Source organism: Lissotriton vulgaris, chromosome 11 (genome assembly GCF_964263255.1).
Source record: "Lissotriton vulgaris chromosome 11, aLisVul1.2, whole genome shotgun sequence".
Lineage (NCBI taxonomy): Eukaryota > Metazoa > Chordata > Amphibia > Caudata > Salamandridae > Lissotriton > Lissotriton vulgaris.
The window spans coordinates 118,213,926-118,238,792 of NC_141699.1; the positions used below are offsets into that span (position 1 = coordinate 118,213,926).

A 24,867-nucleotide genomic window follows, 5' to 3' on the forward strand; every position below is an offset into this window, starting at 1 on the left:
AGGAGGTGAGCTCAGCATCCAAGTAAGGTTTAAAAGACACAGCAGGAGGTGAGCTCAGCATCAAAGTAAGGGTGCAAATGACACAAGGAGGTGAGCTCAGCATCCAAGTAAGGGTGCAAATGACACAAGGAGGTGAGCTCAGCATCCAAATAAGGGTGCAAAAGACACAACAGGAGGCGAGCTCAGCATCCAAGTAAGGGTTCAATAGACGCAACAGGAGGCGAGCTCAGCATCAAAGTAAGGGATCAAAAGACATGAGGAGGTGAGCTCAGCATCCAAGTAAGGGTGCAAAAGGCACAACAGAAGGTGGGCTCAGCATCTAAGTAGGGGTGCAAAAGACACAACAGCAGGCGAGCTCAGCATGAAAGCGAGGGTGCAAAAAACGCAAGGAGGTGAGCTCAACATCCAAGTAAGGGTGCAAAAGACACAACAGCAGGCGAGCTCAGCATCAAAGTAAGGGATCAAAAGACATGAGGAGGTGAGCTCAGCATCCAAGTAAGGGTGTAAAAGACTAAACAGGAGGTGAGCTCAGCATCCAGGTAAGGGTGCAAAAGGCACAACAGAAGGTAAGCTCAGCATCTAAGTCGGGTTGCAAAAGACACAACAGTAGGCGAGCTCAGCATGAAAGCGAGGGTGCAAATGATGCAAGGAGGTGAGCTCAGCATTTAAGGATGCAAAGGACACAAGGAGGTGAGCTCAGCATCTAAGGATACAAAAGACACAAGGAGGTGAGCTCAGCATCAAAACTGCTTTGCTACCAGGCGGACTGACAACTAGTCTGTTTGCTGTGTGTCATAGGACGGAGCGCGCTGCTTGAATGAATGCTATTTGACAGCCTGCTCATTTTTAACTCACACTTAGAACATTTTTTAAAACTTCTGATTATTGTGTCATAATACTTTGTGTAATTTGTGTGCTCACCTTGAAATTGCACTACCATTTTTCGAGCCGCATTGCTCCCCGTTCCACCGCAGCAAGTGCTGTTTGTGTGGAGGGAGACATCACGGCAAAGAGGAAGTGAGATCCTCACTTCCTGGGGCTAATTAGACGCGGCCATCTTTGCTGAGGTTGGCGGTCCAGATGTTGGACAGGACCGAGCCCAGCCCTTATTTAGTGCACGGATGGTAACGACGCGCAGCGGACGTGCGCAGCGGGCGCACCAATGGCGTGCCGAAGGTGCGCTAGAGGTAAGCCCGTCTGCGCCCGTCCGCGCGCAGGCCGGGCGCAGGGCTAGGAACCCTGTTGGTAACATCAAAACCGGGAGTTATAGTAGACAGGAACTGCTAGCCCTCCAATCGGAGCCCAGCTGTGATAAATACAAACTAGATCCCTCACATTGGACAGGCCTGGTGAGTTGCCAGAAGTGCCACTGCACCTTCTCGTGGTCACAAATTTCGGCACGCACAGCATCTTATAACACCCTAAAGGCAGGCTTAATTAATGCCAGATCCTTGCCAAAGCATGCTCAGCATATCCAGGACCTACTGATTGATGATAACTTAGACTGCCTATTCATCACGGAGACATGGCTCAAACCATGGTGCACCCCGGATGTGGTACATGCCCTGCCTCCAGGATATGGTATCCAAAGGGTAGATAGAGGAGAAGAACAACGGGGGGAGGAGTGGCCATTATATATAGGGATACAGTCGGTTGCTCGGTGGCGGAACTTCATGAGCTAAAAGATGCGGAAGGGATGGGCTTCTGTGTTAAAATTAGTGAGAATTTCACCTTTGCTGGGGCACTGATCTATCGCCCACCGGGATCATGTGTAGGTTTTCTGGGGAGTGTTGGGGAAGCACTTAGTCCACTGATACTTAAGTACTCTAATTTTACAGAGCTGGGGGATATAAACATCCATCTAGAGTCCACAACGGATGCATCTGCTGCCTCCTACAGGGAAACCATGGATGTATTAGGTATTACCATCTGCAATACTCAAGCCACCCATGAGGCAGGACACACGATAAATTGCATTGCCACCAATCTAAATACACTAACAACAGACCACCCTAGACCCCAAACGTGGACAGATCACACGTTGGTCCCTTTTATGTTTCCTTTTGAGAGTACCAGAAAGGACAAGCACGTGGAAGAACGTAGTCAGGCCAGACAAGATGATTGGAAAGGTGTAATGATCCACCCAGAATTAACTACAATGGCCAGAGATTGTAGACCCAAGCCAGTAGGACCTCCAAATCCAAATACCTTTAGGGATGAACGAACTGAAAGGCATGGATGGACAGGGGAGAAACAAGATGAGGCATGGGAAAAATAAGATTTCCGCCCCATGGTTCGACCGAGAGCTCAAAAATAAACAGGGGGAGCTACGAAGAGCAGAACGTAGTTGGCGAAAAAACTATTGCAGCACAGAGCGCGGCAAATACAAAAAGGTCAAGAGTGCCTATCATGCGTAAATTAAACAGGCAAAAAAGATGTTTTTTAGATCAGCAATAGAAACTGCTAATAATAAACAAAGCGATTTTTTAAATTGTGAATGACTTCAATAAACCCAAATGTTTAGTGCAGGACATCCCGCCCTCACAGATGCTCTGTGGTACTATCGCAGACTTCTTTGAGGAAAAGGTAGAGGGTCTGACGAAGGACTTCGAGGTCCCAATACCAGAGTCAAGGAAAGAGAGTATATAATCGGGCAGGAGGAAACTCAGCTAGCAGCCTTCCGACCAATCAGTCTGGAGGAGACTAAGCGAGCAATTTTGGCAACAAAATCAGGATCACCATTTGATCCGTGCCCCATTGGACTCCTGCACCTTATTGTAGAAATTGCCAATCCAGTAATAAATGACATTGTCAATACCTCACTGACCACGGCCAACGTCCCCCCAGAGTGGAAACTGGCAGCACCACTGCAAAAAAACCAACTTCCCGACCCCACCACACTATCAAACCTATGACCCATCTCACTACTTCGGGCACTGTGTAAAATCACAGAGTCGATGGTAAATAAACAGCTTACACGTTTTCTGGAAGACAGTGAAGCATGGCATCCTAATCAAGCAGGCTTCAGGACTCAACACTCCACGGAATCGGCTCTCCTGTTCACTACTGAGACTATCCGCTCAGCTCTGGACCAAGGTAAGAAGGCCGTCCTGATCTTATTATATCTGTCGGCGGCCTTCGACACGGTCTCACATGTCATCTTAATAGACCGGCTAACAACATCTGGCATCACAGGCACAGTCCTGGAGTGGATAAATAACTTTTTGAGTAACAGGAGGCAAGTGGTGACCCTGGGGGAATTCTGTTCCAGTGAGAAATCACTGTTGACGGGAGTACCTCAGGGTTCCAGCCTGAGCCCGACATTGTTTAATGTCTACACCGCACCACTAATAAAGTTGATATCGTCATTTGGCATGGATGTAATAGCATATGCCGACGACACGCAACTGATCCTGGTAATGGATAAAGAAAACCAGGTATCGGAGGAAAAGCTCAAATGCTGCCTAACGGCCTCATTTGACTGGATGCGGAGAAACCATCTGAAATGCAACACAGGCAAAACTGAGATCATGCCAATAGGCCCTGAAAACGAGTTTATTCCCAGATTATGGTGGCCAGAGAAGGCAGAAATACCGCCTCACACTACCATCTCGGCCCGCAACCTTGGGGTAAACTTCGACGCTGACCTGTCCTTTAAACAACAGGCGTCAAAAGTGGCAGGCACATGTTTTGGGGTGATAAAGGGGCTGAGGAAGTTCTTTGACTTGTTGCCTATTGAGGCAAGGAAAACGGTCATGGTTGCACTGGTGACATCACGTATCGACTATTGTAACAGCCTATATGCTGGCACCTATAAAGTGGTCACTGATAAACTCCAGATGGTGCAACATGCAGCAGCAAGGCTGGTTCTAAAATGGCCGAGAAGATCATCAGCAACCAAGGCCCTTAACACACTACACTGGCTACCTATAACAAAAAGGGTTCTGTTCAAAGTGTTGATAATTACTTTTTGAGCTGGCCATGACTTAGGCCCACTATACCTAAAGAAAAAATTTGTGAGATACTGTCCAACACGAGCCCTACGATCTTCAAATGCTAATCTGCTGACCGTTCCAGGGTTCAGACTCAAAACTCGAGGAGGTAAGCCCCTGGCGGTACTAGGTGCAAAAGCGTGGAATACTCTCCCCTCACATCTGAGAGCATTGGACAGGGAAACAGAGTTCCGTAAACAACTAAAAACCTGGATTTTCAAACTTCAAGACACAATTGCCAGAGATCTAGTGTGATTCCTGATCTGGTCAAGTCAAGCAGTAAGGCAACATTATACCGGTTGGCCATACATGGGCGCCTAGATGCTCCTTGGAGCGATTGCTGCGCGATATAAATGGGCAATTACATTACATTACATGCATAAGACACAATGAGGTGAGCTCAGCATCTAAGGGTGCAAAAGATACAACAGGAGGCCAGCTCATCATCCAAGTAAGGGTGGAAAAGACACAACAGAAGGCAGGCAAGACATTCAAGTATGGATAGAAAAGACACAACACGATGCGAGCTCAGCATCAAAATAAGGGTGGAAAAGACACAAGGAGGTGAGATCAGCATACAAGTATGGGTGCATAAGACACATGGAGATGAGCTCAGCATCTAAGGGTGCATTGACAGAAGGAGGTGAGCTCAGCATCTAACAGTACAAAATACACAACAGGAGGGGAGCTCAGCATCCAAGTTAGGGTGGAAAAGACACAAGGAGGTGAGGTCAGCATACACGTAAGGGTGCAAAAGACACAAGGAGGTGAGATCAGCATCCAAGTAAGGATACAAAAGACACAACAGCAGGTGAGCTCAGCATCTAAGGGTGTAAATACACAACAGGAGGCGAGCTCAGCATCCAAGTAAGGATAGAAAAGACTCATCAGGAGGTGAGCTCAGCATACAAGTAAGGGTACAATAGCCTAGCCTGGGTTGGCATGTCTGAGAAGGAGCTGGCCGTACATATTAAGATTTGCATGCGGGTTGATATTTGATGAAGACGAAACCAAGGAACGAATGAATGATTGGATAGGGCCACAGGTGAATGGGTAGACTGATATTAGTACTAATTGAAGAATTGGGCCTAGATGGTTCATAGTTTTCCGTTGCTCAAGGAATTGCCCACGTTTGTCAAAAATTTGTGGGCATCCTCTGCTCTGGTACACCACATGTTAAGCTCGTTGACACCAATCAAGATCCCTTTCCCATCCTTTAATTGATGGAACCTCTGCGGCTCCCCACTGTCTAGCTATATTTCGTTTGGCCACCACTCCCGCCAGCACTAACAAAATAGTAGCCCATTTGGGCCACACTATCACCCCTGTCACTCCCAGGAGAAACTATCTGGCGTCCAACGGAACATCCGAGCCCACCACCTCGGACATCACCCGCGCAATGGCTTTCCAATACCTCTGTATAAATGGGCACGCCCACAGGATGTGAAAGAATGTCCCTGTCTCATTGCAACCCCTCATGCAGTTGTCCGACCCACAAAACCAGATTCGATCCTGCACAGTTCTGGAGACATAGGAACGATGGAGAATCTGGAGCTGAACCAGGCGAATCCGTGCCCTGACTGCTATCTCTCTGGGGCTCTGTATGTCCTCCACCCAGTTGTTATCTTCAATGAGCCCGACATCAGATTCCCAGGACTCTCGTAATGGTCCCAACGGATCAGGCGTGTTATTAATTAACTTTTTATATGTAAGTGAGATGGCTTTGTCCACCATGGGATCGAGTAGGAGTCGATCTTCTAGCAGAGAATACTCCGGCAATCGCCCCTCCATCCTTTAGATGGCAATGTAAGGCATGCCTGACCTGCAAATATTTCAAAAATTACCCCTCGCATGGTCTTACTCATAACTCGGTTTCTTATCATTCCTTCTGGTCACCTATAGATTCATATTTATTGTTATAATTATATTGTTTACTATTATTTTACTTATTTGCACAATAGTTACATACTCAATGTTTATATGTTAATATTCACTCTATAGTTCTTATAAGATTACATATTACGGACCTCCCCTCTATCCCCCTCCCCTCCTTCATCATTGTGAATTTTTATTTTCCCCTTGATTGACTCATCTTTTGTTTTTTTTTACTATTGCTTCATGGTAATTTATTAAGAAATTGCATTACTCCATTACTTAAATCTCATTACGCATGTATATACTTTTTTTTGTATTGTCTATCTTTGTTACTTCTTTTTTGAAAATTCAATAAAATTATTCTGAACAAAAATTACCCTCGCCCATCTGATATTCCGTTTGCATGGCTGTGAGGTCAAGCATCTTCCCCTGTTTCCAAACATCCCCCAGCAGCTCTATACCAATGGAACTCCACCCACGAAGGCCCTTCTGGCGCTCAATCTCTGACAAGAAATCCCTTCCCACAGTGGGGTTTGTTCCATGAGCCTAGTTTCCCACCTTATCATCTTTGTTGCCTGCCGCCATGCCGCCAACACTGTCTCTGTGTGAGTTGGAAGACCTGAGTTGCCCCTCCTCTTCCGGTACAGGGCAGCGAGATAGGTGCCCTTCCCCATGGCCATACGATCCACCTGATATGCAGGTTCTTCAGTGGGGGAGAAGACCCATCCATTAATATTGACCAGTTACGTCACCCAGAAATATTTTGTGAGGTCCGGTATTGCCTACCCTCCCTCATAAACCCCTAGTTGCAATTTACGTAGGGCTATTCTGAGGCTCCCTCTCCCCCACAGCAACGTGTGCTGCTCTGTTTCCACTGCACGGAAGAAACTCTCCGGAACCACGAAAGGAGTGGATCTAGAATTTCTTAAGCCCTTCATCAGTTCTCCCACATACGTAGAAATGTCCCACAAAATCTCTAAAATAGGCAAACTCAATAGTCCTCAAAGTTTACAAAAAAGTAGTACGAGGGGGTGAATGAGCCTTCCCTAGGCTACCCCCTTATAAATGTAATGCTCTATCTGAATAGTTAAGAACTACCAAGAACTTTACTCATTTTAGGAAAAGTCTTAAAACAATAGGTTTTCCAGAAATATGTTTAAATGACTCCCCTGTGCAATGATAATGGCAGTATCTCTCTACACTCAGGTGTAAGAGTGCTATGTAAAAGAGACAAGTAAACACAGGCCACTCCCACAAAGATGTATGACACAATCATACATGCTATTAAAAAGCATGCCATTACAACGCAGGAAATTACAACGACTTGCCTTAGGGAAGTGCTGGACTCTGGAATAGTTTATATTACTATTCCAACTCCAGTCTGTGCAACAGTGGGGAAGGTGTTGAATTTAAAATCCAAGAAAGCGTTCCCTAATGCAAGTCGTTTAATTACTTGTATGGTAATGGAACACGTGGTAACAACATGTTCGTTGTATTGCTCTGTTTGTAATGGTGCTGCATACGTTCATGGTGCGTAGCAAATGCTGTTTCCCCTCCCACATAAATACTCTACTACATTAGAATATGAAGCACCCAGTTATGTGCTGCAAATGGTAGGTGGTCTGAAATTACTTTTCTGGAATCTTTTATTCCGGCTGGATACAGCACCAATGCGCAGTTATGTTTTGATATTGTGATTTATACCGCGCACAGCTACTCCAAGGAGTGTCCTGGCACTAGACAGACATAATGGCACCTACAGCGACGACCTATGCAGCTTGTAAAATAACCCGGTCTTAAGTTTTTTCTTAAAGTGGTGAGATCACGCATTGTGTTTTGTTCCACAAGGTGTTTGTTCCATGCTTTCGGATCTGTTGCCCATTCTAGGCGGACAGATTTTTGGGACTTTAGCCAAGTGCTCAGAAGAAAAGCGTAAGGTTCTGGCAGGGACATCGTCATGAATCCTCTCCCTCAGATAGCCGGCCCCTGAGCCATTCAGTGCTTTGTGAACCAGGACAAAGGATTTAAGCATTATCATTTTTTTATTGGAAACCAATGGAGGGCCTTCAGATGGGAGGATATATGTGTTCTCAGAGGAAGGTTGAGAAGCAACTGGGCTGCTGTATTCTAGACCACCTGAAGTCTACCTAGGAGATGCTCTGGAAGGCCTAAATAGAGGCCATTCCCATAATCCAATGTAGAAGTTATTAATGCTTGGATCAACATTCTCTTGGAAGACTGACAAAAGACTCATGAATTTTTTCAGCATCCGAAGCATCCTAACGCAGGAACCCATCAGAGCCTGGATCCGTGGTTGAAAGGAAAGGGCATTATCAAATTTGATGCCTAAGTTCCTTATTGAGCCTGTTGAGATCCCAGAAGCGGAACGTCCTACGGCCAGAAAGATCTCCAGTGCTGTGGAAAATCCATACCTGGAATTACTGGTTTCAAATATGCACGGCTATTTCCAATCCTAGGGTAAATCTCTCCCATTTACCACCAAGCAGGGAGTAAAAAGGGGCTTGGGTGGCAGGTGAGGGCTGGGGCGAGGGGTACATGATGCCAGGGCAGCCTGTAGGCCAGTTAGGGAAAGCCTTGCACCTTCCCTGTCCTGCAGGAGGTTATCTGGCTGGGACCAGACTGCACCTGTGCCCACCTGCCCAGCCCTGCACAATTTCTTTTTTCACCGGCCCGTTGAACTGGCGGTGAAATCAGGCCTGACTTTCCACCAACCCCGTAATCCTGCATTTGGAAACCCCGGGTGGATTTCGATAGGCCGGAGTAGTATCCCACGCCAGTTGCCTTAAACTCTATGCACGTCTGTCCTACAAATCAATGCCCTCCCAGTTTTTATAAATTTTAGTAAACTAACTGAAAATAAAATGCCCTGATGGTACAATGCATTAGCCGGTGGAGCCCCATGGACCCATCTTCTCAAAATGAAGTGGTGCCAGGGGCTGCTGCACCACCCCCTGCATTGTACCACTACCAGCTGAACCAACCTGGGCCGCTCCAAAAGCCTATGCGTTGTACCCTAACAAACTGACACACTTTGGCGACGAGGACATGACCAAGCGGTACAACAGGTCTACAGCAAAAAGACTGGAGCACCCAACGCTTCCAACACAACCCACACTATAAATATACTCTCTGAACTGGTATGTACAGGCCTTAGCTTGCAACAAGGAAATAGTTTACTGGCCACACACGTGGCAGCACAAAATACAGAAAAAGTGTTAGTCAATTAAAAGTATCGAAATGTGGGGTCTCCACTACCACAGCAGCCATTTTGCTAACCACTTGTGCCCTCTTCCTCTAACACATAACCAGACCCAGGCTTCACGCCCTACACCTGCCTTTTCTTACTATACAGCTGTCACACCTGTATGGTTGTAGGTGTTTTGTTACCCTGTTCAGTTTGTTTCCTATCAGGACGCCTTGAATCAGAGTTCCCTAAACCTGCCTCCTGGCACCAAAATCACTTAAGCAGATATACAAATATCCGTCACTTCCTGCTCACCTCTCTTAGTCTCTCACCAAACCCTCCTCTCATATGTGCCCTGCCATTTGATCTCCCCTCCTCTCATGGCAGCCCCTCCACCTGTCTGATCTCTCCTCCACCTGCTCCCATCTTCGACACCCCGCACTGCTCCCTCCTTCCTCTCTCATCTTCCAAAGCCGTGTGCTGGCTCAGGTTTCAAAGGCATGATGTCTCATGTCTGCAGGGGGTCGGGGAGGGAATGCTCACCTGGAATGTTCACATTGAAGTTAGTCTGTGAAAGATGATCAGACAGCAGGGCATGGTTGGCTGATCAATGCTTCTGTGTTTTCAGCTTCTAAGCCTCTGGGGCCTCATTTATGAAAAGTGACGCATCGCTGCGTGAAAACAGCGATGCGTCACTTTTCACTGCGCACTCCTTGCGACACCAATGATGCGTCATATTTAATGTATGACACATCATGTCGCAAGGAGTTACAGATACGTCAGTATTTCTGACGCATCCGTAAGCGCAAAAGTGACGCATTGCTGGAGTGTGTCACAAAAGTGACGCAAGTCCACCAATGCGTCCTTTCACATGGGGAAAGCCCCATGTGAAAGGGCTTGCGTCAGTCTTACGCCTGCTGTGAGGCAGGCGCAAGATTTTGACGCAGCCGCATCCTAAAAGTGACGCAGTGAAATCTCATAGATTTCACTGCGTCACTATTACGAGGCTTTTTGCGGGGGAACGCCCCCTCTGCATACATTATACCTGACGCAGGTATAATGTGGCGCAGGGGTTCAAAAAGTGACGCATCTACCTAGATGCGTCACTTTTTAAATATGGCGCAACAAGGCGCATGTTTTACGCTGCCGATGCGTCACAAAAAGTGACGCATCCGCAGCGCAAAACTGACGCAAGGCCTCATAAATGAGGCCCCTGGTTGGTTTATGCACCACCACCACTCCCCATTGGCTGCCTCTGCTCTGTCTGGCACCAAGCATAAATGACTAAATGCAAAGCAGTAACTGCGTTATTGACTGCGCCAGTTGTAGTCAAATGTTCTACCACGCTGTATCGGACTTCAGCGCCTTGAGACCCTTATGGGTGAGTAGCCACACTTTACAAGCATTTGATTGATTGTTTGATTGGAATGCAACGTGCGGCAACTGGCAGCACCAGTCAACTAAGTGCCAGCTGCCCATTATCGAGGTAAAAGAGGAATAACAAGGTAGGAACAGTGCCAATACCCATAGGTTTTCATGCCTAGCTAGACGTAAAAAGTAGCACGGCCTAGCTGGCGCAAACAAGGGGCAAGCAGAATATTGGGTGATATTCTTCTATGTAACATATAATTACACAAAATTACACATTTTTTGTGACTTACCATTGGACCATTGTCCTCAAGTGTAAATGTTGCATTAGAGTATGTGGCAATATCTCATGAAAGGTGCTACTGGCTCACTCATTTTTTCCAACAACCATGCTGGCGCATAATGTTAAGATACACTTTCGAGAAGCAGTACAAGAGGGGCTGCGGAAAGGGAGAGGAATGCGGTTTGGTTGGGGTTCTAAGTGAGAGGAAACACATTATGTTGGGAACTAACTAACATTGTTTAAGTCTTTCCAAACAGAGAGAAAGGGAGAAAGTGTGTGTCTGTTTTTGTCTGTGTGTATAAACATTCCTGGTGAAACCCGACAGACACCTTACCATACCCTAAGATGGGCGAGTAAGTCTGGGATTCTCACTACCATTGTAGAGATCCAATAAAGGGATGGTGCGCGCCTCACAAATTGGCTATTCCCGGGACCGCAGAGACCACGTTGCTTACACCACGGACTGCATCTACAGGACTACATCTCTGAAACCTCGCCTTGAAAAAGCCCTCGGCCAACTGGCCACTGGGCGAAACACGTGTCGGCTGCTGTTGCTTTTTTCGTGTGATATCTATGTCGTAAAGAAACAATAAAAAATGGCAACCTCTGCCTCAATGGGAACTCCAATACATAAATCTTGGAATGTATTATTCAGGAAGTTATATTAGGATTAAGGAGCACAGATCTCCAACCACAACTCGAATTACCTTACCATACCCAACTGAAAGCACCTGTACCCAACTATTTATCACAACATTTATTTATTAGGGGGGTGCAACACCCCAAATACCCTCCGAAGGCTACTACTTCCCTGCATAGCGCAACAATTAGCATTGTGCAAAAGCAGCTTATTTGCACGTGCAGCCGATGACATGATCAGCATTCTACTCTTCATAAATATGCTACTCTCCAATTCTTATTTTTTTGCACTGAAGCATTTTATGCCGTGAGGTGCTGCGTGAATATTAGTACATGTGAGCCTAAGCCCTAAGGCTTTACATCAGCAAGTTGTGGCTTTTGAGATGTGAGACTTTGCGAGTATGACAAACCACACTAACCTTCTGTGACCTGCACTGGCTCTCACTGCCCACCTGCATCACATTTAGGATCTAAGTTGTCATCTACAAGGCAGTTCACGTTAGCACCCACCATACCTGGGATCCATGATTGCTGCCTCTCTTGGATCCCATTGTAGAATTAGCATCGCCAGACTGGAAACCAGGAAATGGAGGAAAGAAATAATGAGACATTAAGGCCCAGATTCTCAAAGGTTTAGCATCGGTAAACCGACCCTAAACCTTTTTTGGGATTCACAAACCAACGCAAATTGGTATTTGCATTGATTGTATGGAAAAGTAACACGAAGCAGCGCAAAACGCTGCTTTACATCACTTTGGGTCAAGAGTGCATTACATGGGTGGTACCTGGGCCCTCCCATGCCACCACCCTTGCTTTTGACGCCAAACCCTATTCCCAAACATCAGTAGAAAGAGTTAAGCACCAACAATTAACGCTGCTGAAAAACAGGCACTACATTTTCTCTGTGCTTTCTGACTTTGCTTGCGTTCTGCACTGTGCAGCACACATACAAGCTAGGAACAGCTTTTAACCTTGTCCAGGCATGGTATTTTGCACAGGAAGGATACGCTTCCTATACAAAATCTATGCTAGACTCACGCACATACCCTAAGATGTGTGCGTTGTGCTCAGCAGCTGAAATCAGCATCGGTGCTAGGAAGAGAGTGGGAGAGGGCCATTTCTATGTGAATATGGTGCACTCCTGCTCCCTCCCTGTCACGCAACACAGCGCAGGATCTTTGGGTGCTGCGTTGCCTATCAACTTTCAAAATCTGGGCCCTATGTATTATGCAATGCTCTTAGGGCCTGGTGCACTGTCCTAGTTCCTATCAAGAAGGCGCCATCCCATCTCCACTTACACAAGGACCACAACACACACACATCACAGGGTGCTGGATCACCCGGGAAGAATTCTCTGAAAGGGTTGAAATCAGACTGTAGAGGGTCAAAAGCTTAGGCAGGATGACTGACCAGAAGAGAGGAACCGTAGAGTCATCTCTGGCTCAAGTCTGAATACAGAACATGTGCTGGGAGAGCAGAGCAACATTTGTAAATTTCCACATGAGTCATCTAGTGGCTCAGGCAAGAGACTGAAGTTTGCTCTGGTTCTGTGAACCGACAGAGGCTTCACATACTTCCTTGTTGTTTTGTGATTAAAGTTTACTGGTAGGCATTCAGTCCACATCCTGTAGACCAGCCTCTGGAGCACCAAGTTCATGTTAGTCATGCGGGGGAACTTCTGCATTCCAGAAGCAAAGTCCTTGGAAGACTAGTCTTAGTGCCTACATAGAGGACAGCAGTGGGATTGAACATAACATAAGGTTGCAGCTGAACAATGTTGGCATTGGCAGACCTAGAGAGCATATCCCTGGACGGATAGAGGATCTATGGATGCTGATTCCAGAACGGATCTGCTATTTTGATCACCTGCATGTTGAGGCGGGGAAAATGGTGCACAAGTGGTGGTGTAACCCATGCAGGCAATGTGTGTGGGGAAATTCTTGGGAATTGAATTCAAGGGGGATAATTTATTGAATCCCATACCACCAGCTGAAGGCTGAAGGCTGTAATGGATGGCTTCCACAATTTCACATTCTTTCAATTTTATTCCCTCCTCCCTAGACACAGATGTCATACAGTTGTTATGCCTTGTAAAGTAGGGGCGGAATTTGGAAATGATCGTAATGTTTCTGTTACTGCCTACTCCCCAGAAGGTAGGACCCCTGCCATGGCCCCTCTCCACATACCCATCATCGCATCTCTCTTTGAGGGTCACTACTGCTCTCCCTGTCGGGGTGCCGGCCATGTCCTCGGGTCTTTGATAGAGGTGGACATGCAGCCATAGTGCAGAACTGGGAGGCTGCAGGAAATAACTACTTACTGCCTGGGGACTTCCAGGCTGGTAGTAGGCGGTAGTAGGCGATGGAGGCCCCGACATGGATACTAGGGGCTATAATGTAGCCAGGCTGAGCAGTGAGGAACAGGGCTGGTCAATACTGTTAGCATCATAAGTGAAATGCAGGTAAATATTAGTAAATGAGCGTGAGAGGAGGGAGAGAGTCTAACAGTAGCTGTTGTTAGAGAGAATACAGGAGAATGTGTGGAATGTAAGAGGATGAGTGATGGTGTGTGTGAGGGATGTTAGCAAGATGAGTGAGTATGAGACAGAAGTGAAGAAATGAGTGAATGACAGGAGTAAAAGAGGAGGATGAGTGAGTCGAGTATGCATGAGATTTTGTAGGAGTGATAGGACTTGAGGCAGAGCAGTGGTGAGGTGAGGACCATGAGTGTGTTCCTGGCTGGCCATGTGGCGTCCCGGATGGCACCTGGCTGGACCCAATCTGGGTACGCACTCACTATCCGTGCCATATCTTATGCTGGCCCTTTGGTGGCCACTCTATCTGAGATGAGTGAGACGAGGAGTAGCGGTGCATCAGCAGTTTTATGGAGGGCAATATTCTCTGGTGTCCCTGCTCAGAGAGTGGATCATTTACCTCCAGTTGCCTTGCCTTAGGTGCACCATTGCCAAGAGAGGAGCATTTGCTGTCAGCGTGTTTGCTGATTTAATGTCTGTTAACACAGTTAGACTAGTCAGATGATCTGTACATGTACAGCTGGTGAGGGAAGGATCTGCACTGGGTCTCCTTATGCTTTCCACATGAGACATGTTAGCTTCCAGCAGACCTTATTATTATTATTATTATGTTTCTTATATAGCGCCTGAATCGACCCCCGAAGGGGTATCTCCGCGCTTGCCTTGGGAACCCGTCCTGGCTTTTCCCTGTGAGATAGCCCCTACAGGGCATCCCCAAGGTGAAAGCCAGGCATCCCGCCGCGGGGGGGCCGTTGTGGAGATTAAGCAAGCTTAATGCCCAGAGTTGCAGAGTGTGAACCCATGATTAGGTCAGGCACCGAAGCGAGAATTATCGAGTCCATGGACATTTTGAGCTCAACACCCTGCCGCGTCGGGAATTGAACCCTGGTCCCGGGTCTGACCTCTGCTTCAGGGTCTACCTGCTCTAACCAGTGAGCCACACTTCTCCACTAATGGTGTGAGGCTTACTGTACTGAGCATCTGCCTCACACCATTAGTACTCAATGCCACCTTACACCATCATTTCTCCATGCCATCTCTTACCATCAGTGCCCCATGTCATCTCACACCATTGGTACTCCATGTCATGCTATTTGCAAATCATGGACAATTCATACTGATTGCTTCATCTCTTCATCAGGCAGTGTCAATTCTATAGTGATATATTAATGATCTGTCTTCCCCATGCCCCTTTCCTACAGGTCTGCCTACATAACTTTCACCTGCTGCACCAGCGTCCTGCCTGATGGCTGTTCCAGAGTTGATCATGGGCGAGTGGGACATGCAGCTTCACGACTGCATTTCAAAACAGGTTGGCAGGCTGAGGCACATGGCTGTTAAACTTACAACGGTGGCCGTCCCACCGGTATTATTTCCTGCACTCTTGCTCTTCTCCTTGGGGGGGAGGGAGGGAGTATTGGTGGAAGATGCCTTCGGCATCTCCATACTACTTTACCTTTTCTTGTTCAGAATCCTCTAGTGAGGATTCCTGGAATACATCCTGCCCTTTCCAAGATGACCCCCTTACCATTAGTTGTTATGAAGTAATTCCCAATTCTATTTGACTAAGCTCTTTATTGTGCGGTATTTCCTGTCTTTAGGGTATAAAAGCCAGCTCATCTGTTTCTCCTTGCATTGCAACACTTCTTGTACCCTGTTGGTGTGTTTTTTCAATCCTGATCAATTGTGGGATTCCTGGTTCTTCGGCCATATAGTCCAAGCTCCTGGCTTTTCCTTTATATCCTGCAGTCTCTTGCTCCTTGGAGTCTACCCTCCTTTTCCTGGGTTTCTACTATTACTTGGAACCTTGGTGTCAACTAGGAGGTTTTTTGTCTTTGGAATTTTACCTCCATTCTGGGCTCCTTCTGTAAGGCACCATCTGCTTAGGTGCTTTCATGTGTCAGCGGCACAGTGGCTACAGGAATGGGTTGCCCTTACCTCTGGCAGATGAAGACTGTAAAGACCTGGACTTCCCAATCTCCCCGCAGTCAGAGGTCTGGCATCCTGCTCATGACATCACCACAATAACCTAACACCAACCAGTAACCCTCCACTACCACTGAAAAGCACATTTACCAAGAGTAGACCTCTACCACAGCAGACCTTACAGTGGCCCATTTGTATACACCTCCATGAGCATTATATATGGGGATGGGGGTCAAGAAGAAAACTGTGAACAATATGAGATGGAGAACTGTCAAGACTAATCAAATGGGGCCAAACAGTGTGAAATAGGGATGGAGTTTTGTGTACCTACCTTTGCAAAACACAGAGGGAATGGGGGTACATGGGAGCTGAGGGACATAGTTCACAAACTAGGAAGGCCCCAAGCAGCCTATCTGGGCTAGACAGACCTCTTAATGTCCCATCTAGAAAGAAGATCAGGTCAACCTAATAACTTTTCAGTTCTAGGCTGAGTTGAAGAAACAAAAAGAGCAATAAGCAACTTGCAGTGTCCCTCCATCACAAGCATGGTGCTCTCCAACACACAGGAAACCCAGTAACCAGCCGGTGCAGTATTGCATCTGCTGAAACCTAAAACATGGTTTCCACTTCCACAGCTGACTCAGGTCAGATGGAGGGTCAAAGCTGCAGTTCCCACTGAGAAGCACTGTAGAGAAAACATGAACCATCACCAGAATCCACACGGGCCTGGGCAGAAATTGAGGGCCACCCGCATGTGGACTTCATCCGCAGGGAAAAACCTACACGTATCGCACACCACATTTACTTACTGACCAGGGCATGTTCACAAGGAGTCCTATCCGGCAGACAAACCACAATTACAGAGAAGCTTTGCAGCAAAGCTCTAAGAGATCAAGTAATTGGTGAGAGCGAATTGTACAAAAAAACATTACACTAACTTGCCTCTGATCCAGACTGTTCGGGGTCTTGCTGCACATACCTAACCTAGGTGGAAGCAGCTCTTCTACACCCAAGAGGTACCACTCTCCTCACTGTGTAACAGTTGTGTACAAAAGCGTGCACTAAAATGCTAAGTAAGTTATGTCAACAAGCAATGTCTGGGATGGCAACAGCCATTGTCACATTTTAATCGAGAAAGGAAAAGCAAGATGGTGCCACTGATTTTCAGATCCACTCCTGTGCTTTTCTGTCTGTTGCACAGGACCGCCATGGTCAGCGGGTGTTTTGTGTAAGCGTATTTCTCAATGATATGACTCTCTAGGTCATTCTAGACTGACCCCTCCTTTGGCGAACCCATTTTTTGTCTTTTTTCTACATCACTGAAATTCAACTCTAATGCCCTTGTAGACATGGAAACTGAACAATAGGAACATCTGCCGTCTGAAGGTGACATTGGGTTCCTGCGGTCTTCGGCAGCATCCCACAAATTCTTGTGGCTTTCCGCGCGCGGGTAGGGAGATGATTCAAATCCCAAAAACTCTTAAATAAGTCAGACCTGGGAGAGGGTAACAGTTTTATCCACACTCTGGTTGCTAAAGGAGTAAAGCAAGTGAAGTGGTCTGCAGTCGGTGGACGCCTAGAGAGAATTGCAGCTTACTCTGGACCTGTCCCTCAGAACAAGCGAGGAGCATTAGCAGACCAATCCCAAGGTCCCGCCGGATTATACAAAGTGACTATGCAGTGTAGGCTCTCTGCCCTGGAGCTGCTGCCCAAAAAGATCACTAAAGACTTTCCAAAGAGATTAAGGACTGTGGCACTTGACATGCATGGTTGGCAAACCTCTCAGCTAAGAACCTTTGTGCAAAGTAACTGGCAATGGCGCATACTATATCTGCGGATGTATGTCAGTACAATGCGATCTTTTAGATCGCGGCACTTTACAACACAGTTATTACAACGCAAGACGTTACAACAACTTGCGTTGGAGGGCGCGGATTGAGGAATATTATAATTTTATATTCCAACACCAGTCCACGTAACAGTAGGGAAGGTGTTGGAATATAAAATTACAATATTCCTTAACCAATAGCTCCATCAAGCGCAAGTCGTAGTAACGACTTGCGTTGTAATGGCAGCGTGGTAAAGGTCGTGCGGTGTAAATACCGCGTTGTAAACAACGTTTTCCTGGTTCTCTGGCAGGAAAACATGACAGTGATACATTCCAGTCCCTTGTCAGCTTTATGCAAGTTCCTGAGGCCGGCGGCGAGTGATGGAAAGACTTTGTCATGGCTGAAGACATCCTTCCTTGAGTAGCATGAGAAGATAATCTCAGTTTTGGATGAGTTGTGGTGGGGGGAGAGTGAAGGACATCCAGGTTTGGTCAGAGGACAAGCACCTTGAAACAAGTCAAAGGAGGAGACAGAAACACAGATCTGCAAGTCTTGGGCTGAGAAGTGGCAGTAAACATGGAAAGGAGGAAGTAAGAGAAGTCTGGGGCGTGGTATAGATGGAACAGAGGAGGAGACCCATGCCAGAGTCCAAGGAACACCAAGGCAGAGTGAAAAGGGGGCAAAACGCTCACGACCACATAATGAGGTGGATATTTTTTTTTCAATATCATTTTTATTGTTTTTTTTACAACATACTAGCAGCCCGTCCCGACTATGTCCGGGTATGAATTGCTGCCGGCCAGTAGTATATTGTTTTGTAGGATTTCGTTTCGATAGCATTTCTTATCTGTGACAGGCCTGTGAAACGCTCCGATTCACAATGTACTGCTGATGCACTTAAGAGTGCAGGTTCAGTAGTGTGTGAACTCGAGTTTCCCTACTTTATTTTTCCTTGCAATATTATATAGCGCGAACTCGACAACATGGCATGAGCACAATTTACATTACAGAAGAACACATTCATTTGTGGTAGGCACGGGGAGACAAAGTGATTTGCCTGGAATCACAGGATGTTGAGCTGATGCCGAGATCCGAACGTAGCTCCCCAGCACTAAAGTTCGCAATTCTAGAACTTGTCGCGGGAGGTGTGTCTAAAAGTGTATGTCGGTGCTGGCCATCAATGAGAGAGACCTGTGCATTTCTCAAATGGGTGGTGAAAAAATATGAGTATGTTGCTGGAGATGTGGGCTGCCGTGCCACCAATGTACTTACCGGGGGAGGGTAAACACCCATTATTCCGCAACTTTCTTTCCACATACCATCACTCCGCATACTTTCATTACGAAAGTACCATAACTCCGCAATGCCATTATAACGCATGGCATTACATTTTATATGCTTTTACCACGCATACATTTACAACGAAATTCGTTGTAAATGCATGAATGGTAAAAGCATGTTTTTTTAATGTTTGGATAAGGTAAGTATGGGTATAGGGGTGTATGTTTTGGGGTACTGAGGTATATGTTTTGGGGTGTTTGGGTATTTTAAGGGTTCAGATATAGTTTTGGATTATGGGGTACAGGGGTAGTTTTAGGGTTTAGGGATAGGTATGGGTTTTGGGGTACAGGGGTATTTTTAGGGTTCAGGGCTAGGTTTGGGTTTTGGGATATATTGGTATTTTTAGGGTTCAGGGGTAGGTTTGGGTTTTGGGGTACAGGGGTATTTTAAGGGTTCAGGGCTAGGTTTGGGTTTGGGGTTACAGGGGTATTTTTAGGGTTCAGGGCTACGTTTGGGTTTTGGGGTACAGGATTATTTTTAGGGTTCAGGGCTAGGTTTGGGTTTTGGGGTACAGGGGTATTTTTAGGGTTCAGGGGTAGGTTTGGGTTTTGGGGTACAGGGGTATTTTAGGGTTCAGGGGTAGGTTTGGGTTTTGGGGTACAGTGGTATTTTGAGTGTTCAGGGCTAGGTTTGGGTTTTGAGGTACAGGGGTATTTTTAGGGTTCAGTGGTAGGTTTAGGTTTTGAGGTACAGGGGTATTTATAGGGTTCAGGGCTAGGTTTGGGTTTTGGGGCACAGGGGTATTTTTAGGGATTAGGGATAGGTTTGGGTTTTGGGGTACAGGGTATATTTATAGGGTTAAGATGGGTTAGTGTTTAAGGGTGTTGGGGTATTTTAAGGAGTAAGGGTGGGTTATGATTATGGGGTTCAGGGGTATTTAAAGGGAGCAGGGAGGGATTAGCACACGATATGAGACATGGCATGTAGGGTGGAACGTACCACACGCCCCCAGCGTTTGTCACACCCCCAGCACACGCCCACAGCACAACGCAGACACGCCCACAAGGGACTACTTTGCTGGCACGGTTCTTTTACCTTTTAAATGTATATGGTTAGTGTCTGCATAGCCTATGTCCTTCTGCTGCAACTGCCCTTTCCAACGCTGTATTGGGTGTTGTGATTGTTGCTGTGGTTCCTGAGATTACCCGCCTCAAAGGTTTGGGCTCTCTCTTTATTATATTAGTATAGATAACATATAAATGTCCTCCCTTTGTCGTTACAGGGTGGCAGACCAAACTGGCTGTGTTAGTGGTCGAACAGTTTCACATTATATATGCTTGGCTGATCCCCTATCCCCTGTCAAAGCAGAAGAAAGGAATGAGTGACAGGGGAAAGGATAGGAATTAAGGTAAAGAGAAAAAGAGATAGCGTACCAGTAGTTTACTTTCTTCTCGCCAATTTAATAAAGTCTCTGGCACAACACTTCTCTTGGTCGAAGACATTTTTTCTTTAACGAAGCAGCCATAGCATTTTTTATTTCCTTATGGAGGAGGAAGCAACCATGAATCCTGTGAGTCTGATTGCATCTAGGTGCCACAGCAATGACCATCGAAAAGACATCATTATGTGCTTCATACATCCTGGAGAACGTCCCCTGCTACCTTGGCATCAACACAAACCTGGAGGCAAATTACCTCTCTGCCACAAACAATTGTTTCTTTCGATCCAGCATTAGTCACAGCCAGTTACTAGAAAGGGTGCGGCAATTTTCAAATTGCTTTTGTCACCTGAGAAAAATTTAAACCATTGATTATACTGAACAATTTTGTGAATTACTTGCCAGTTTTGAGAAGACGTCACGACAAAAGGATTTCTGGCCTTTTAAACCCAAGTTCCTGGTTTTATTTGGAACAGAAACAGTGTTTAATTTGTAAAAGAATAATTGCCGGGCCCAAAGTTTTTCTTGGAAGCCCACCACCGTCGCAACCAAATGTCAGGGCTGCCAACTAGTGAGGCTCTCTGATCTTGATTCTTCGAAGCGTGCAAGAAGCGGGTACCACTTCACACGGGATAGATCTCTCTGGTTGACTGAGAGGCAAAAGGGAGTCGACAATCAAATAAACAATTTAAAGTCTGTGTGACCCATTTGGCCACACAATAAGGACCAGGAATGAGTAACTAAAATTAAGTGGGTTTATTACAAATTAATAATCATTCCAGTAAATGCAAAAATCAGGAACTTGTTATCAACGTAAAGAATTACTGCGGCATAGTGGCTACTGGAATGGGTTGCAACTTAAGGCATCGAAGCAAATTCCGACTCAGTAGCGTAAGCATAAAATGACAATCAGAATAATACAAATGCCAAGAACTGGAGTTCCTTTAAGATACTCAAGTCCTTCTTCCTAAACATGAGTAGATTTCAAAGTCATCTAGTCAGGCTCTCGGTCTTAAATTAAGATGGCTTGGAATAAAAGCCCTCAGGGGAATTTCGAAAAGCAGGAATGTATCAGCATAGTGAAAACTTCAGTAGAGGTCTTCTAAAACAGGGGGGAAAGTGTTAGCATAAAGCCACACTCAGGCAATAAGAACAAGGAACCAGGGACGTCTGTATTTCTCTAAGTCCCAAAGGATCTGCCCCAACTGCTAACAGTGTGGAGTCTAAGTAAAACACACAGGTACCTCATCATCAGCCATATCTCACACCACTCCTCCAAGGACCAATTGTGTTAAACTCCACAGGTACAATTGCAACATCTCCAGAATTTCCAATCCCACAGAACTCGGATAGCCTCTGCAACCTTGAGTTTCCCTCCCTTCCTGATGCACGATGAATAGGAGGTTTTGTCTGCTCATGAAATCATCCTGTCCTTGCCAATATTTCTCTTCTTAGGCCTCTCTATCTTTAATGCATAGTACTGCATTCTCTAGCTATGAAATCAGAAAAGCACACCCTCAAAAGAAAAGAGCATGCAGAACAAGCAAAAACACATTTCCTGTTAAGAAATAAGTCCTAGTTCTACTAGAGTTTGTTAAACATTTGTAATGTGCAATGGAATACATAACTATATGTTCAAATATCACTTCAAAATAAATGCAGCAAGAATAAACGCAAACTTAAATGAATTAGTTGTTATATATGGAATGCACTTTCAACAAATGCAATAAAACTTGAAACATGAGTGTAAACATATGTGTGAACTACATGTTTTCATGATTAAACTGAATATTAATGTGCATTAGTCTTTAGTTTTCTACATTGAATACACTTCAGAAGTACACTTGAATGCCTCAGTTCACCTTAATAAAGTGTGAGGACACGGACTCTGTCGATGCCCACTTGGGGCACTTTTCCCCTCATTGCTCTCCTATTCTGTGTTCACAGAACGCTCGGAATGAATACGGCCCCTTTAATTCCTGTGCCTGGGCCGGTCAGCTGGTAGGATCACGTGGTTGCGAGATTCTGAAAAAGGAAGACGCCGAGGGTGACCGGCGTTCGTTTGGACCTGCCGGTCAGGAGCAGACGTTGGTGACAACTTTCGAAGTTCCCCCCTGGAGCAACGCGTCGGAGGAAATTCTCCCCTGGAGCAACGCGTCGGAGGAGCCGGAACCAGCTGCTGCTGAGGCAGCCAGACCCTAACTGGCATCGCGCTGAAGCCCGCCACGGCCCAGGAGAAGGGTCATGGCTTAACAAGGTACGGGGTAGACTCGCGTTATCACTGGGAGGGACTCGGGGTTCGGGGAAGGCTGATAGCGGCACGACTGAGAAAGCCTAAAAACCTGCTATGCTATCGCGCTGCTCACTGGTGATGGTGGTGACTTCCCTTCACTTTCCCCAGCAAACCCGCGACATAGGAATGAAGGAGAAACCCCTTCCTGATATTTCTTTGTTTTCTTTTTTCTTCCCTTTAACCCGGTGCAACGAGAGTGAGTCCGGAAGGGAGGCGGTACCAGACAGTAGGAAGCTGTTCTTCCCCGAACTCCATAAAGGAAGAGGACTACCACTCCCATAATCCCCGGGAAAAGACATTGTGAGAACTTTCTGATTGCGTCTTCTGTGTAGGAACAGCCCCATTCTAATTCACTTCTTCTGTTATAAGCCACAATAAATAACCATCTGATAAAAAGAGCATACCTAGTCCTGGTCTACTTCTCGCCCACTCCACAAGTGGTGTCAGAAGTGGGATCATAGTTCGCCTCACAATGGAGAATTTAATACAGCAGCTAATCCGTGGGCAAGAGAAGTTGGAATGGGCAGTGGAAAAGCAGATGACTTCTGCTCAAGCAGACCGGGAACTCATGAGAGACAGTCTGGCTAACCATGCCGATCAAATGCAAAAAGTAGCGGACGACAGACGGGAGTTAACCACACAACTACAAATAAGGGCAGGAACTGGGCCAAACATATCTCTCCAGAAGTATGCGCCAGGGGAAGACCCCGATGCCTTCCTTCTTAATTTCGAAAGGGCGGCAAGGGCATCTAGGTGGCCTGAAGCTAAGTGGCCTTTCTTCTTAGCCCCGCTTCTTACTGGAGAAGCACAAGCTGCCTACCAAGTAGCTAACCCCAACGGAAATACTTCATATACAGAAATAAAAGACTTAATATTAGATCACATGGGCTTAGATGCAGAGGCATATAGAGTACGGTTCAGGAAGGAACGCGGCACCGCAACAGATAATCCCAAAACTTTGTACTTCAAGCTAAAGGCAGCTGCAGACAAATGGCTAAGACCCCATTCCCAAACCAAGGATGAGATCATGGATATGATTTATTTAGAACAGTTCTTAGAGGCTCTACCATACCCCATTCAAAGATGGTTGAAACAACACAAGCACCTGAGTCCCGAACAGGCTGTAGAAATGGCTACCACCTTTTATAGGGCACAACCCAGGGCCTTACCTTGGGACTCTGAAAAATCTACAAAACCAATGAGTGGTCCGGTGAAACCTGAAAAGAAACCATTGAAACCTCCGCTAGATGTAGTAAAGCCAAGAACTCCCCGTTTAGAACCGCCTCCCCTACGCAATCCCCAGTGCTTTGAATGCGGAGAATGGGGTCATATAGCACGTAACTGTCCCAGGAAGAAACCACCCGAAGAGCCGATGGATATCGGATGTATACCCCGTTCCATCCTATACTCTGCAGAACTCGGACCCAGTTTTCACGTAAGTGTCCATGTCAAGGGGGTGCAGGTGAGGGCCTTGCTAGACTCTGAGTGCAAACAGTCAGTCATTCTCCAGTCCATTGTAGTACCACTCCCTGAGGAGGTGGAAGACTCTGTACCAATTAGGTGTGTCCACGGGGATGTGAAGGTTTATCCCGTTATCAAAATCCCTGTCACTCTTCCCCAAGGTCAGACGATAGATATCAAGTTAGGGGTTGTACCTAGCCTACCTGAACAAATGATAATAGGGCAAAACAATCCCTCATTTCTTAGCATGCTAAGAAACAAACTACAGAACGATCCTTCACCAAACAGAGCTCTTCCTACTCTTCTAACCCAAGCTCCATGGGTCAGTGACCGAAGCTTTAGGTACGCACAGAAAAATGACCCAACATTACAATCAGCATGGACTCAAGCTCAACAACCATCCAATACCTACCCTTCTTTTCAAATAAAACATGAATTGTTATATCGCATAGGGAAACAGGGGGATACTCCCCAGTTGTTAGTGCCCCAAGCATTTTGAGAACAGGTTATTTTTTTTGCCCATTCGCATCTGCTAGCAGGGCACAGAGGGGCCCAAAAGACAATGCAGATGTTGTTGCAACATTTTTATTGGCCTGGCATATTTTCCCAAGTCACTCGATTCTGCCAGGAATGCGAGATCTGCCAAAAAAGAATCCTTATAAGCCACCAGCAGTCCCGTTACAACCACTGCCGATTGTGGGTAATCCATTTGAGAGAATCGGTATGGATCTCATTGGTCCATTA

The 24,867-nt window shown here is 46.3% G+C and overlaps 1 protein-coding gene across 1 annotated transcript; it reads left to right on the forward strand.

Moving 5' to 3' along the window:
* Positions 1-23,134: 23,134 nt before the first annotated feature.
* Positions 23,135-24,622, forward strand: LOC147679098 (uncharacterized). The gene has a single exon (XM_086942450.1). It carries the CDS (start codon positions 23,135-23,137, stop codon positions 24,620-24,622), a length of 1,488 nt encoding a protein of 495 aa, XP_086798576.1.
* Positions 24,623-24,867: the final 245 nt, after the last annotated feature.